The 15532-nt window shown below is 49.0% G+C and overlaps 1 protein-coding gene and 1 long non-coding RNA gene across 2 annotated transcripts; one reads left to right on the forward strand and one right to left on the reverse strand.

Annotated features, from left to right (window-relative positions):
- Positions 1 to 2837: 2837 nt before the first annotated feature.
- On the reverse strand, positions 2838 to 6448 carry LOC120713923. The gene is made up of 4 exons (XR_005691321.1): positions 5081 to 6448; positions 4336 to 4980; positions 3742 to 4257; positions 2838 to 3581 (listed from the first exon to the last, which is right to left on the reverse strand). It is a non-coding gene; the product is annotated as an uncharacterized LOC120713923 (long non-coding RNA).
- Positions 6449 to 11400: 4952 nt separating this feature from the next.
- Positions 11401 to 13346, forward strand: LOC120713241 (glycine-rich cell wall structural protein 1.8-like). The gene is made up of 2 exons (XM_039999234.1): positions 11401 to 11610; positions 13212 to 13346. The coding sequence occupies exons 1-2, from the start codon at positions 11401 to 11403 to the stop codon at positions 13344 to 13346; spliced, it is 345 nt and encodes a 114-aa protein (XP_039855168.1).
- The last annotated feature ends 2186 nt before the right edge of the window (positions 13347 to 15532 follow it).

The raw sequence follows: 15532 nt of genomic DNA on the forward strand, positions 1-15532 counted from the left end.
AGGATATTATGCTCTCGACGGCCCAAAACTGTCTAAAGCTTTGTGTTCCTTGCACCATCACGTTCAGATCTCGACGAGTCCTTGCCTAAAACCTACCACCTCAGGGGTATCCCTCGGTGTGCTTGGCGGTAAAACACCGACAGATGGCACGCCAAGTATAGGGGATTTCACTGACGTTCACTGTAAGAGCTCGATGGCCATGTTCAACTTCACCAGCGACGTGCCCAACGAGGGCACCACATTCATTTTTGTCTCCTGGGCCTGCGCCGCCAACAATTCAGGTGGTTTCAACAGCCACCTGACCGATCCCAAGGAGCCGGAAGTATCTGCGACAACCTGCCGTAGCAGTATCGACGAGTTCATCGACCAGCTCGACGAGATCTCGTTCTCCCACCTCAGTAACAAAGCCGAAAACTGTCTGTTTTCAATGTACCTTCAGCCCAATCCAAATCCCTCTCCGAGCTGGAGGAGGATTTGGACCAACTACTGAAAAATAGAGAGAGGGAGCCACCATTGGCTGGGAGGCCCCCATCTTTGATACCTGCTTGGAATCGGATGAACAGGGAGCCTCCATTGGCCGGGAGGCCCCCATCTTTGATACCTGCTTGGAATCGGATGAGCAGGGAGCCTCCATTGGCCGGGAGGCCCCCATCTTCGATACCTGCCCGGAATCGGACGAGCAGGGAGTCACCATTGGCCAGGAGGCCCCCATCTTTGATACCTTCTCAGAATCGGACGAGCAAGGAGCCACCATTGGCCGGGAGGCCCCCATCTTTGATACATACCCGGAATCGGATGAGTAGGGAGCCTCCATTGGCCGGGAGGTCCCCATCTTCGATACCTGCCCGGAATCAGATGAGCAGGGAGCCACCATTGGCCGGGAGACCCCCATCTTCGATACCTACTTACAACCAGATGAGCAATTCGAGAACCTCTCAAATAGCACTCCGGTCCCCACCAACCTCGATGAATTCCCACTTCCCAAGATACTGGCCAATTACATCAAGGAACTTAAGTCGATCCCACGCCTAAGGATAGACAATGCTGATCTAATCAATAGTGAGGATTGCATTTCGCGCAACATTGCAGAATGCATTGCACTAGCAAAATTCACCCTTTAGGAAGGAACCCATCAAAAGCCTGAGGAGCCCAGCCCACAACTCGATCGGACGGGCGACATCTTGTCTCGGCTAGATCGGGTCGATTCCTCCCTCATTGACTATATTAAATTGGCTCAACTTGTTACTCCAACAAAGAATTCTGACACTGTGACTAGTCAAAAGATCCATTGGAAACCCAAGGAGATTAGCTCATGACTTGCTCGTTCCGGCAACACCCTCTTTGGGACCAATTGGGTCAACAGCTTCAAGGGAGAACTCAACCACCTGGAACCATTTGAAGATGATGAGCAATGGTCCTGGGATATTGATGAGTTTATGGAGGGATTATGCACCCCAAATTCCCCATATCGTGTCAATTAACCTAGGCAGCAATTCAATGTGAACAGCTACCAGCAATGGATGAATGACATGGCTTTGCCGGTGGAGATGGGACTCCTAATTCTAGATTCACCCCAGTCCAGAAAAAATACTCTCCGATCCTCCCACGGATTGTCCTACCCTGTGGCCCCTCACCGACAGGATTCAGATGCCCGATTCTCCTCCGACTCAGAAGAAGATTTGGATAATGAAATCCTACTTGGAAGAGGAGACAAGGAAAGGGCCCCCACCTCCGATTGGGTCGATTTGGGTCCGGAAAGCGGAAACCCAATCCATCCCGACTCTGTTTCGACTTTGGTTATAAAACCAATCCCTCAAGGCAGAAGCATGCATTGGAAAGAGAAGCAAACCCATCAAACTCTCAAGAGCCCTACCTTCCAGAGCGACGAGCTTCCCTTCTAAGAAGGACGCCGCTAGAAGAAGAAGAAACTCCAACCATCAAAGACATCTGTCGAGAAGTTCTCATGGTGTGGTGCGCATCAGCAAGGTCCATGAATCAGATGATGATCCCATGGAATGTGTCGACCTCGCTGACTACAACTCGAGTGATTATGATGAATTCCTCTCTGACATAAAAATGGACGCAACTACGACAACAACAAAGACGGAGATCAAAACCAGCGTCAACTACAATCTTCCTCCTGCTCCTCCAAGTGTCACCATTACCGTTTCTCTAGAAGATAATGAGGATGACACCCAAAGGGAGTGTAGGAGAATTCACAACCAGAAAAGGGTCATACGGCGCCACCGCGTGACACAACGTCATCAAGACAAGGGTGGCAATTTATACGACTACTCCAATAGCAATCTCCGTAACATCATCAACATCGGCCGCGACGCACGCAATGTAATCATCTCCAAAAGGCAGGAATGGGAGGATATGGAGGTTTACAACCCCACATCCAACTATCGCATCCCTGGTGATTACTCAAATCCACCACGAAAGCGTTTGCATACTAGTATGGCTACCAGCCGATCCCCCACGAACAACAACTCGAGAAAGAAGATCTTGCTCAAGATCGTTTCAGGCAAATCCTTCAGTAGCGTTGCAAGTGGCATCCAAAGAGCAAGCACTCCAAATTCGAATGTCGTACCTTGCGTATGGCCCTTGGAGCGCCTCCTTTGGACAATGGTCCACGCCATGATCCTCCCTAGGAGTGAAGACACATCAATTTTTACCTTACTATATGCTTTATTACTTTACATAAAGTAACCATTGTTTAGTGCATATAACTCTAAACAAGTGGTAGGTCATATGTAAGAGTCTTTTTTCAAAAAGCAGGGCTCTTACCCTTTTATATCTTATACTATTAAAGAGTTGATATTCGTCGCAAAATGACTGCTTTCCCAGTACTGTTACAATATGGCCTACACTTATCTACTCCCGTCGAGTTCCTTTGCAACTCAAAAACTACTTCGACTATTCAATGGCCCTCGTGCCTATCCGGCAGTCAAGAATGATTAGCCCATGTCCTTGTAAAGGACAAACCACCTCATGTTCCTAACCTTTCTCTATTCTGCAGAGTCAAAGGCAATGGATAGATTGAGTGGTTTCCTAAGACCTCGTGCCTAATAGGGTGTTTACCCTACCAACCACCTCGTGTTCCTAACCTTTCTCTATTCCATAGAGTCAAAGGCACAGGATAGATCAAGTGGTTTCCTAGGCCCTCATGCCTAACCAACCACCTCGTGTTCCTAACCTTTCTCTGTTCTGCAGAGTCGAAGGCATGGGCTAGATCGTGTGGTTTCTCAGGCCCTCGCCAAGTGGAGCAAGATTCGCAGCAAGCCAGCAGGACTTCACGAGTCCTAGGACATGTCGCACATATTGCTTTGTCGTCTCATATAGATAGCTGGTAATCTTCTGTGGAGCTTCGCGAAGTCACACCACCAAAGATCTACTCGTGGCTACCCCATCCTCGACTAGGTCAACCATGTCCACCACAACCTGGGCAACTGTCCTCAACTCTGCAAGTTCCTTTTCATGGAGATCCTTTTCAGCTGCCAAGTCTTTAATTTGTTGCATGCATTGCACCAGTTGTACATCAGCATCATTTTTCATCTTGGTCAACCTTTCGACATCATCTGTGCGATGATACACAAGATTCTTTAAGTTAGTTACCAGTTCATCTTTAGTTACTAACAACTTTTTGAGCTCTGTGATTAGGACAAAGTATAAGTATCAGAGTAAATGGAAAGAATTCTACTCGCCTACAATCATGTATTCCCAGGCTCAGGGAGTTACCTCTATGATTCTTGGCAATCGATTTATTCTTCTCTTGCAGTGACTTGTTTCTCTCCTTGAGAGCCTTCTTGTCCTTAGCAAGATCTGTTAATTCCTTTTCACGAGATCGTTCTCCTGGGCAGAGTGCTGCTTGACCTTTTCAAGCTCAATTTGGAGGGCAGCGACTTCTTGCATCTTGGCGTCCAGCTGCTTCTCCTTGTTGACCACCAACTGCAGTTCTTCCTCAACTCCTTTCAGTTCAAAGGACCTGGCAGCTGCTTGGTCGGCTAGTTGCTGCATACAGAAGGCACATAAGATAACCAGTCAACAATAGAGATAAGTACTCGATCAAGTAACTTACAGTTAAAGACATCTGGCATCCTTTTATATTATTATGGAATAACTTCAGCTCATCTGCTGATAGAGGTACAGCCTCCCCAAGGTCACTCGGGGCTGCATACTCCATCGTTGGCAGATGCTCTGGATCTTCACCAGCTCCTGCGGCACTTCATTCTTCGCTTGCTGGTTGCTGCAGGACTATATCCACTACTTTATCAGTATTGACAAATCGAGTTATCGGGAGATGGGTGCAACAAGGCGACATAATTGGCTCACCTGTTTCGAACCCTGTTGCACCGACTGTAATTGGAGAGTCAGTTCTATTAGGTGTTGCCATTGCTCTTCTCTGATCACTCTCCTTGGCCCCACCCGTAGGAACCTCCTTAGTAGAGACCCCAAGAAGATCCCGACTAGCTTTAGTTTGGGGCTCTATCGTCGGCATCAGCCTAGCTGGGAGGGGCTCGGGGGCTGGCGTAGTGGTGGCCGGAGTAAGATCACCCAGACCCAGATCGGCTGCTTTGCTAAATACAACATAGCAAATGCAACTACTCGCATAAGCAAAAGCGATGAATCGAAGCAACAGAAGAGTCAGAAAAAGCAAGGACGACTTATTAGCTCGACCTCTTCACTGGCAGTTTCCTTGCCTTGAGTAACTTTGGAATTGCAATAGCTACCAAAGCACTCGAAACTGCTTTTTCCCCAGCGGAGGTTGCTAGCCGTTCCCCTGTTGGTGTCTCTTGCCAAGTCGAGGCGATGGTCGCACCACTCGCGGACGTGGACTGTCCCGACGATGGAGGGCTGGTACTCCTTTCGGGTACTAAAGGTGCTCCTATTCTTCCACTTGTCGAAGAACTTGGTTCCGGCAGGATGGTCTCAGTCTCGATCCTGGCTTCCTCAATCCTTTGTCTTATCTGCCTCAGACTGGAAGTGAAAACAGAGCAAGAGAAAAACAAGAACAACTTGATAAGGCCTATGATCGTAGAACAGTTTTGGTAAATTCAATGAAAATGCCAGAATTTACCTAGTTCCTCTAGGTGCATCAGGTGCCTTGCTCTTTTGGAGCACCGATTGTGAACCTCAGGGTTTTCAGTCCCTGGATTCTCCTCAAGCCTTGGAGTTTGATTCCTATGGCCTGCTCCTGTATCTTCTTCCACGCTTGCAGCAGATAAAGTCGATACAGCATCAGCATTTGATTCATGATTGGCTAACATGTGGATAAGTTTTTTATGCGCACTTGAAAGAAGAGATGTGGGAACAGTAACTTCAGGCATCGGAGGACTACTCTGATAGATATTTCTATCAATCTACACGACAAAGAATACAGATTTAGATCTACATTGGACAGTGTTCGATTATACACTAGTCAATTACTTTTTTCCTACCTCTCTGGGACTATACTTGATGTTGAACCTCTCTGGAAGAACTGAAACCCCATGAACCCCATCAAGTACCCGACATACTCGACGCATCGCCTCATCCTTAGTAATCTTCTCGGATGTGAAGCGGGAAGGATCTTTTGTCCCTTTGTACTAAAGCCGAAGCTATTGCACTTCTGAAGAGGTTGCACTCGCCGGGAAATCCAAGAGAAAACAACGGATGCTCCGGTCAGATGTTCCTCTTTCAGATCTTTGAAATTCTCCAGCAGCTTATTAATCTGATTTAGATTCCGACCATTCGAGTTCCATTCCGGACGGATTTTTGGAGGTCCTGGGGTTCTCTTGGGCAGCTCTGGAGCATGATTTCCAATATAAAACCAACCAGCCTTCCAGTCGATCACCTTCTTGGATAGAGCATATGGAATATACTTCTTGTCCATCCCCTGATGCAACTGCAAGCCAGCTCCTCCGACTTCGGCTATGTTGTTGGCGCTAGGTTGAGGTCCCAAATGAAAAAGGTGCTAGAATAGATCAAAATGGGGTTCGATCTCAAGAAAAGCTTCGCAGAGATGCGAAAAGATTGAGATGTGAAGAACAGAGTTTGGGGTCAAGTGATGCGCTTGGATCCCCCAGCGGAAGAGAAGACTGCGAAAGAAATCGCTAGAACGAATTGCAAAACCGCGCTCAACAAAGGCAGAAAAGGTGATGGTTTCATTTGTTTCTTCGTATGGGCAGTTTTGACCTAGCGCATATCGCCGCTGCACTATTTCCCGAGGCTGCAGGATGCACTCATTGACAAGGGAAAGGATGTGGGATTTTGAGCACTTACTCTCCAACCATCATCAAGTGTCGCATCACTGCTTTCGCCCACTTTGCCTTTCCCCTTGCTTGCTGATTTCTTGGGCGCCATTCAGAAAGCTGCTAGTCGCTTCTCGCGCGTACACTTGGGGGCTGATGGATTTGTACTCGAGACCGTCAGGTCTAGTCAATTGGGAGATTGGAAATGGGCGAGAAATGAGCGAGAGCTAGAGTAAGGTTTCAGTTTTCGTGAGGCGGCGGCTGTGATGGAGTGAAGAGAAAAGGGTAAAAACCCTAACTTTATCCGCGCGGGTAAATAAAGTAGCGGATGGCAATTTTGTAAATACTCGAAAGTTGAAGAGTCACACACCAGTTAAAATTTATTTTTGTGCGGTAATTTTGGGATTTTCGATAATGTTATCTGTTTACTTACTTTTTCTAGGATTTTATTCCGAAAAAAGTGGGTTCAAGATTTGAGAATCAATTTACCCATTTCTACCATCGAAATAAGTTTGAAAATTCCGTGCCACGACTTTGGATCCTTTATTCCAAATTTTTGGGATTCGGATTCAAGGCTCGGGGGCTTCGAGACACGTGGCATAAATGGCTTATTTTTCAAATAAATTTGAAAGGCAAGTAATATTTGGAAGATAATCTTGGAAAACAGATTTGACCCTCAGCTTGATTCTGTGATTCAACCTAAGGCTCGGGGGCTGCTCCATATGGAGCGTGAGTTCATCGCACACCATATAAAAGATGATTCGGGGTTTGAGCACCTCATAGCTTCGATGCAGCTAAAAAAGTACTCGGAAAACTACTCGAAGCACTCGATGGAGCACTTGGAGGATTCCGGAGGCACTCGAAGCACTCGAAGACGCCTTCAGAGGTACTCAACGCCTGCAGTACCTGACTATGAAGACCTCGGGGGCTTGTCAGACCCGGGGCGTAGAATATTCTAGAATAAGGGATATCACATGGCATGTACCTTATCCTCTTGTAACTATCTGATTAGGCGTAGGACTAGTCGACATACGAGGAAAGTACTGGGCCGGGCTCGAGTAGGACTTTGAGCTACTATTCGGCTAGGATTTCCATGTAATCCTGTCCCCCAGACTATATAAGGGCGGGCGGAGATCCCTCCAAAAGATCATCTACATCTAAGGCAATACAAACCACCACACAGGATATAGAGTATTATGCTCTCGGCGGCCCGAAACTATCTAAAGCTTTATGTTCCTTGCACCATCGCGTTCAGATCTTGGCGAGTCACTGCCTACAATCTACCACCTCGGGGGTATCCCTCGGTGGGCTTGGCGGTAAAACACCGACACCCGGCCCTCCTTTTTGGAGGTTGGCATAGCTTAGTTCGTTATGTTTCATGTTTGAGCTGTCGATTTAGCATGGGTGTTTGCTTTTTTCCTAGATTTTATTCTAAGAATTAATTGTGATATTCTTTTGTTGTAAGCAACATATCCGTTAACAACGAGACACGTGTAGTGACTTTGTAAATCTCAAGATCTGACAGCTCAATCTTTTAGAGATGCTCTATTTGTAGGATGCATATGCATTTGTAGGGTTAAGTGTATATGCGTATATGTCAGTGAAAAGCGTCTGTTTCTGCCTTGGGTTTCAAAAAAAGGCATGATCAATTTGTTATTTGTGATTACATGTGATTATAGACCTGACCATTCTTGTACCTTTTGCTTGGTGGTCATTCTTTAGTAACTGAAGTGACATCTATGATACGATTGGTACTTTGGTTTCTGTTTATATCTTTTTCCAATTATTCGGCTGAGGCAATTGCAGTTTCCAGTCGATTTTCCCTGCTGGTGTTTGATTAGGCAAACCGAATGATTTTTAGTTTCTCCTCACTCGGATTCGCCAACTGGCCAATCCCAGGTGCCATCATTTCATTGCATTGAAGAATTGACTGATAGTAAGACAATTTTTACTCGATTGTCATAGAGTCATTCCCTTTTCTTATACCTGCAGCAGTATTCTTCGGTTTGACTTTGACCAGCAGCATCTCTCAGGGTGAGTTTGTCCCTTCTCTATTCCTTTCGAATTTCTAAAAGCTTTAGAAGTGAAATGTCTGCTATATAGATTAGCAGCATCCATGCATATATCACGAATAAACCAGCCTAAAATTGAAACAGTCTCATTGAGTTTGTCCCTCCACTATTCCTTTCGAATTTCTAACTAAGCATAATGTGGAATTTTTATGAGAAGTAAAATCAAAACAAGCACAGGACTCCAGTCCTATTTTGTTGGTCTTTTTTTTTAATTAGCAACCTATCATTCTATTTTTAGAAACCATCCAAGTAGCGGATCATTTGGACTTATTTTGTTGGTCTTTTTTAAATTAGCAACCTACCATTCTATTTTAGAAACCATCCAAGTAGCGGATCATTTGGAAGCTGCTATTACATCTCCAACACATGCTAGACATTAAATTCTTATCGTTTTGCAATCCAAGCAAGGATGCATAGTGAAGCTCATTTTGATTTTGTCTCTACCAGTTGCGGACGGCTTTTGTGTGCCCCTTGTCTCCGACAAGAACAGTCCGATGCATGGGATTTGGAGTCTACATCGACCTCAGCTCGCAAACTATGTACCAAAGCTACTAGCTAGGTTGTTTGGTAGCTATGCATACTACTTGTTGCATGCTGATTTATGGTGCTCGGATGTGATATAATATTGCTGCTCCAAATGCCAGGTAGACACCTATATCCTGATGAGAGGATAAATTTGTGCTTGGATGTAACCATGATGATCGGATGTATTGTGATGTTCATGATTGAGATGCCGGATAAATACATGATGCATAGAAGAGCCTGGTGCTTGTATGTCTTGTAATATTTATTATTCAGATGCCGGACAGACTCCTGATGGCTAAGATAGCTTCGTGCTCGGATGTGTTGTAATATTTATGATTCAAATGTCGGATAGACACCTATATTAACATATTGATGATGTGATTGCTGCTAAATATGATGCTTTCGTATTACCTACTTTGATCGCTACTTTTTATTATCTTATAATTACTGACATTTGATTGTTCAAATGGTTGGTCGCGCTCCGAGTGTTCTAGTAAATATAAACAAAGCCTCCCCCCTGTAAATAGAGCCCTAGGGCCTGGAGGATAGGACTTTTGATCATTTGCTCACTTAGCTTGCTCTCTTTCTCATTCTAAAGTCACTTGTCGGATCCCAACAGTTAGCTCGATCATGAAGCACGGATGCTGAGTGCCGGGACTCCAGGTTCACCGTACCATTCCCACGTCCTACCAGCATCAAGACCCGTCGTAAAGAATATGCTTTACAATCTGTGTAACAGTTATCGTTGTTGCAAATAAAGATCACAACAACAATGATCTTGTGATGAAATTGTATGTTGTGATGTCTACTGTGAAAGAATGTCTTTGTGATGTACGGTGCCGGTGCAGGGGATCACCCCGGACCCGGCAATGCCATGCTATATACAGCCTTTTCCTATCCAAGCAGTAGATATTTCTTCATTTCTGTTGCATTGGTTCAGGCCATTTCCTTTGGTTCACAGGAAAAACAACGTAGGATTTGGTATTTTGTGCCGGTCCGCAGTCCAGTGCCGTCTCTTGAATGCGAGCCAGAGGAAGAGTTTTACTTTCAGCGGCGTCCAAGCTTTCCAGATAAGCTTGTGGCCATGCAGTGGAATGGATCCTTGTGCAACATGTTGTATGCCGATTTTTCAGAATACTCACCAGAGGAAGTCCAGCGCCAGATAATTTTGTTAGACGCGCCGTTCTGCAGCTGAACGGACTGAAAGTCTGTTCCAAAGTTTTAGGTATTCCACAATTGCCTCCACTGACAGACCCCCTCTGATCTCCTGAAATTCCCCTTGATGAGAATAAGGCCTATGTCCCGAATTCAATTCCACACGCTCCTCTTCTAACCGCTAAAGTGACACAAGCCAACTCATGATGAACTTACCCTAAAAACGGTTAGGAAAAGCTCGATGCAAAGAGGAAGCAGAGATTATGTTATGGTCGGTGTTGGATCGAGAGGGTTGGGGGATAGCAGCCATGTGCGTGCTACAGTACCCGCGGTGCTACAGTACCGCGGGCACTGTTCACGAGATGCGAATGGCGGCGGCTAGGGTTGGGGGCGCTGGGAACGCCGGCCGCGGGGCTTCGCCCACGGCCGGTAAGAGAGAAGGGATTTCCTTCTAATCTCTTGCTTGATTAGATTGATACATCTCCTCTCCTTATATAGAAAGGTTTACTTAACCCCTAAGCAAGCGACTAATTAACCCTAATGGGCTAAGGCCCAATAGGCCCTTGACTCATCTAACACTACACCCCACCTGGACATGCAGCTCGTCCTCGAGCTGCAACCTAACAATGACGCTAACGATGACTCCACTAGACGCAAACCGAAAACCTAAGAACAAGCCTTTTACATCTCGGCTTATTGTAAATAAACTGCTACTCTTTATTTTTGACTCCTGAAGATAAGGCGGACACCCTCCGCGTGCTGGATCTGCACGTATGTCGCCGCCTGGATCCCATGGAGACCATCGGAACGAGAGGGGTGCGTAGGTACGGCCACCTGGAATTAATCGGGACTGCAACCAGCGGAGACGTCCTCGCGTTGGCCGGTAGCGAAAAGCGGTGGCGCTAGACAGTGCGTGGACTGGAGGAGCACTAGGCGGCTGAAACTGCACCCATTTGGAAGCTTGGTCACCACTTGGAGGGCCCCATCCACATGCAGCAAGGGGAAGGAGAGTGGCCATCTCAGGAGCTGCACCCACCACAGCAATCACGTGAGCAGTGCTCCAGTCCAAACGTTGGGCACCACCATGTGCACAGGGCGTTATGGCTCCGTAGCTCTTCTCTCCCACTTCTGGCTCGCTGCCCCTGCCCCCGAGGAGAAGGAACATCAGGCCAGCGCCGTCATGGAGGGGGGCCGTGCTGCCGCCCAGGAGATGTGGGAGCTGGAGGCTGAGGTCTTCCCCACCAGCCCCGATCTGTGCGGCGTCCTCCGGCTTGGACGCAGTGGATTCAACCGCGGAAGCGGCTACAAGCCCAATCTGCATCGACGGCTCGCTCCCCCCTTCGAGAAGTGGCTGGATCGGGCCGCCGCAAGGAGACGACGGCGGTGTGGCCGGCAACTCGTGCGAAGTCGCCGCGATGGGGGAAGGCGGCAGGCACTCACCCGGCGCAAGGGCCACCGTCGACGGCCACCCGAGTGTGGATGGTGGCGGGCACACGGGCGGCGGCAGCGGTGACCAGACGGGCAGTGACGGCGGCGACCATACGGGTGTCGAGGGCGGCCACGCGACCGGTGCCAGGGGCGCCGTCGGCGGCCACACCGGCGTGGGTGGCGACCATGGAAGTGGAGTATGAGGCAACCTCTCCACCAGAGCTATGAGGCGTTCCTCAAGGGCTGCAGCCTTGCGAGTCATTGCCTCCACCATCCCGGTGAGATGACCGATGATCACGCCGACCATGGCGGGCGACGCAGGGGATCGGACCTGAATCTGATACCAGATGTTATGGTCGGTGTTGGATCGAGAGGATTGGGGGACAGCAGCGATGTGCGTGCTACAGTACCCGCGGTGCTACAGTACCGCGGCACTGTTCACGAGATGCGAATGGCGGCGGCTAGGGTTGGGGGCGCTGGGAACGCCGGCCGCGGGGCTTCGCCCACGGCCGGTAAGAGAGAAGGGATTTCCTTCTAATCTCTTGCTTGATTAGATTGATACATCTCCTCTCCTTATATAGAGAGGTTTACTTAACCCCTAAGCAAGCGACTAATTAACCCTAATGGGCTAAGGCCCAATAGGCCCTTGACTCATCTAACAGATTAACCAAAACGTCGAAAGCTCGACACTAAACAGAAGGAAGTGAGAACTAAATAACTGGAGCAAAAGATACAACGAAAACTTCACTTGATCAAGCATGCGATGACTCAAAAATAATTAACACATCTCAAATTCAAGCCGAAGCAAAGCTTATCCAAAAAGCTGATCACAGGTCTCGCAAAAAAGACTAGCACTAGTCAACCTCGATCAATTACGCACGCAAAGATCTAGTAAAGATTAGCAAGAATAAATACTTGACTAAGCATGCAAAGACTAACAAATAGATCTAATTAACACAAGTCAATTAAGCAAGAAAATTAACATGAGGCATCAGTGGCAACAAATACTAATTAAGTAGCTTAAACAAGATACAGTAAATAGATAAATGGGAGAGCAACCGAAAACAAAACAGAGCTCACTGTGCTTTCTTGCTGTTACTGTGTTGGGCTGCCACCAGCGTGCGTGGGCAAACTGCCCTTGGGCCGCGTGCGCAGCTCCTGCAGCGGTTTTTTTATTTTTTATATTTTATATTTTTATTTTTTATAAAAATATATATTCGTTTTCGAAATTTACAGGAATATACTCCGGCCGTCCCACTGCCGGGCGGCCGGACCTGGTCGCCCCGCTGTGGGGCAGTAGGGGTTTTTGTGCAAAATATTTTACAAAAATATTTACACGCATGTCTCTGGAAGTCGGTCGCCCGTCAGCGGGGTGGCCGGCCATCAGCGGGGCGACCGGCTCTGAACTGCCCAGCGCCCTCGCCGTCAGTGATGGTGTGGCTGGAGGTCAGCCTCACCACGAAGCTGTGAAATAAATGGAGGTCAGAACTTTGTCTCGGTTGCCGTAAAATAAATGGTTGTTGAACGGTCGTTAGGCCGTCGAGTCGATTAGTGCTCGTGCTGCCAGCGGAGATCATAGTGGATACTACTGTTTCATGCGACTTTGCTACCTGATCCAGTAGCTGTAGCATTGGAGCCACTGTCGTTGAGGTCGAGGCTCAAGGATACAAGGGTCAAATACTCAAATCATGATGTCCATGACTAACTATGAGATTTGCCCACACTTGCATGGTAATTAGCTTGTCGAGAGCAACAATCGTACGTAATTCTACACTACATACTACATGTGTATCTGCAGGTCACCGAGTTCACGTGCGGTGGCTTCGTGGTGGGGCTGACCTCCCGCCACACCATGACTGACGGCCTGGGCGCTGGGCAGTTCAGAGCCGGTCGCCCCGCTGATGGGCGGCCTGGGGGCCGGCCGCCCCGCTGATGGGCGGCTTGGGGGCCGGCCGCCCCGCAGCCGGGCGACCGGCCCCCAGGGACCTGCGCGTAAATATTTTTATAAAATTTTTTGCACAAATCCCCTACCGCCCCGCAGCGGGGCGATCAGGTCCCAGCCGCCCGGCAGCGGGGCGGCCGGGGTATATTTCTGTAAATTTCGAAAACGAAAATATATTTTTGTTAAAAAAAATAAAATATATAAATAAAAAAACCGCGCTCCTGCACTGCGGCACTGCCCCTCGTTGGCTGATCGCGCCTGCCCTCCCCTCCTGGGCTTCGTCCCCGGCCTGCTGGCCTGCTCGGCCGCGCGAGGGCACGTGCGCTCGCACGCGCTGCCGCTCGCGAGCGCTGGCTGGGCAGCTGCTGCGCCGGCCTGCGCACTGGAGCCGCCGTCGTCCTCGCGCTGGACGAGCCTGCTACAGAGAACTAATCCCACTGACTTGTGGATCCTGGTGCAGTGAGTTCCATATGTCAATAGAAGCGAGTCCCATTTTGCAGTAATGCAGAGGAACCGCTTCCCCTCGCGCCGCCGCGCGTTAGGCAGCAGGCTGCTCGCCCCGACGCCTACGGTGCTGCTCAGCTGCTAGCGTGCACGCTCCGTTCAAGCAGCTTCTCTTTCCCCGTTGCGCCACATAAAGGTTAGGAGGGTTATGGCTACAGATCTGCGTCTGGCAGATCTGCATAAAGATAATGGGCATGTGAACATCATTAGCATGGGTTTTGTGAAGGAAAAAGTATATATAATGCCCTGACCTATGGATAGTGGTACACATAACCCCTCGATCTCAAAAACCGTTTGTTGTGCACCTTGAACTATTCGAAACCGGACACTTAACCCCTAGGGTGGTTTTGCACCCCAATATTGCCCACCTGGCACTCCACACTGGATTAGCTTACACAGTGGTGTCCAGGCCCGCTTGTCAGCTTGGGCTGGCAGTCGATTTCGTGCCGTCCCCCTCAATTTTAGCGGGATGGGAGGGAAAAGCGCGGGCTGGGAGGCATTTTGCGCGGGAGAAGATAGGAGGAGGTAAGGGAGCACCGGCGGCGGGGGAGGGAAGGCAGCGCCAGCGCCGGTGCCATGGCAGCTTCAAGCTCGCGAGCAGGCGGCTCATCTGGTTCGCAGGCCCAGATGGAGGGGCATGCGGCCCATGCGGCCGCACAGGGCCCCATTTGTTTGGACCCTCAAATTTTTCCGCATCCATCATGATCAAGCTCATTAGATCAATAATTATTAACTAACTCCCTTGTTCCTAACCGGCGGCCCAAATGTAACTAGGCGTGATCCTAGTAGTCTCTTCACAATTTAATTTGGTCTTTATATTTTTAGCTCAACATTGTATAACATTAGACCCTAGTTCTTTTAGTGTCCATCTCTTAGATTATCTATGCTAAATTTTAAAGTCATTTACCACCTGTCGGTGTTCCGACCCGTGGGGCCTGAATCCCAACTAGTAAATACTGCGTGTTTCCTCGTCCCAGATGCTGATGCAAGAGGCAACCACAGTAACGCACGGTTTTATCCTGGTTCCGGCCGCGCGGCCGTACGTCCAGCAAAGGGGGTGTGCGAGGGCACTGTATTATCTTGCACCCGAAGCGCTCGTAGTAGGGGATACAAGCGAGGCGAGAGAGGGAGAGAAGCTCCCAAGTCTCTGCTAGAGGTGGAGTTGGTTGAGATGAGTGCTCAGTCGTGCTGAGAGTCCTCTGAGGGGGAGTTCAGAGAACTTACTTCCAACCTTTGATTGGAGAGAGTCGATCAGCCCCTCCAAAAGGAAGCCCACCCTCTCCTTTTATAGTTGTAAGGAGGGGCGGCGTACATGAGTGTAGGGGCGCGGAAGTCGTCGTTTTCCCCTGAATCGCGGGTACAGTGATCGAGCACTGTAGAAAGTGTACTGTGGGAAGGCGGCGCGCGTCGCTGTCGTCCTGGGCTCCGTCCCTGGCCCTGCAAAGATTGTGCCGGTCGTCCCGCAGTGTCCCAGCGGTAGTAATGGCGTGGGACGGTCCCGGACCCCCTGGTCGGGGTGCGAGCGTGCGTACTAGAAGGTCCGGGGGCGCATGAAAGTCCCGGACCCCACAAGAGAGAGGTCCGGGGCCCTGCCCACGCATGCAGAGTGCCCCTCTCGGGAGGACACGTGCCATCACCAGACCCCTTCCCCTGCGGGAGGTGAGTTCGGATGG

Source organism: Panicum virgatum, chromosome 6K (assembly GCF_016808335.1).
Source record: "Panicum virgatum strain AP13 chromosome 6K, P.virgatum_v5, whole genome shotgun sequence".
Taxonomy (NCBI): domain Eukaryota; kingdom Viridiplantae; phylum Streptophyta; class Magnoliopsida; order Poales; family Poaceae; genus Panicum; species Panicum virgatum.

Bases quoted from the DNA above. Each gene is read 5' to 3' on its own strand.
- LOC120713241 (XM_039999234.1), top strand. From the start codon at position 11,401: ATGGGGGAAGGCGGCAGGCACTCACCCGGCGCAAGGGCCACCGTCGAC. The intron at 11,611-13,211 runs GTATGAGGCAAC...GTGTATCTGCAG, and splicing joins GTGGCGACCATGGAAGTGGA to GTCACCGAGTTCACGTGCGG.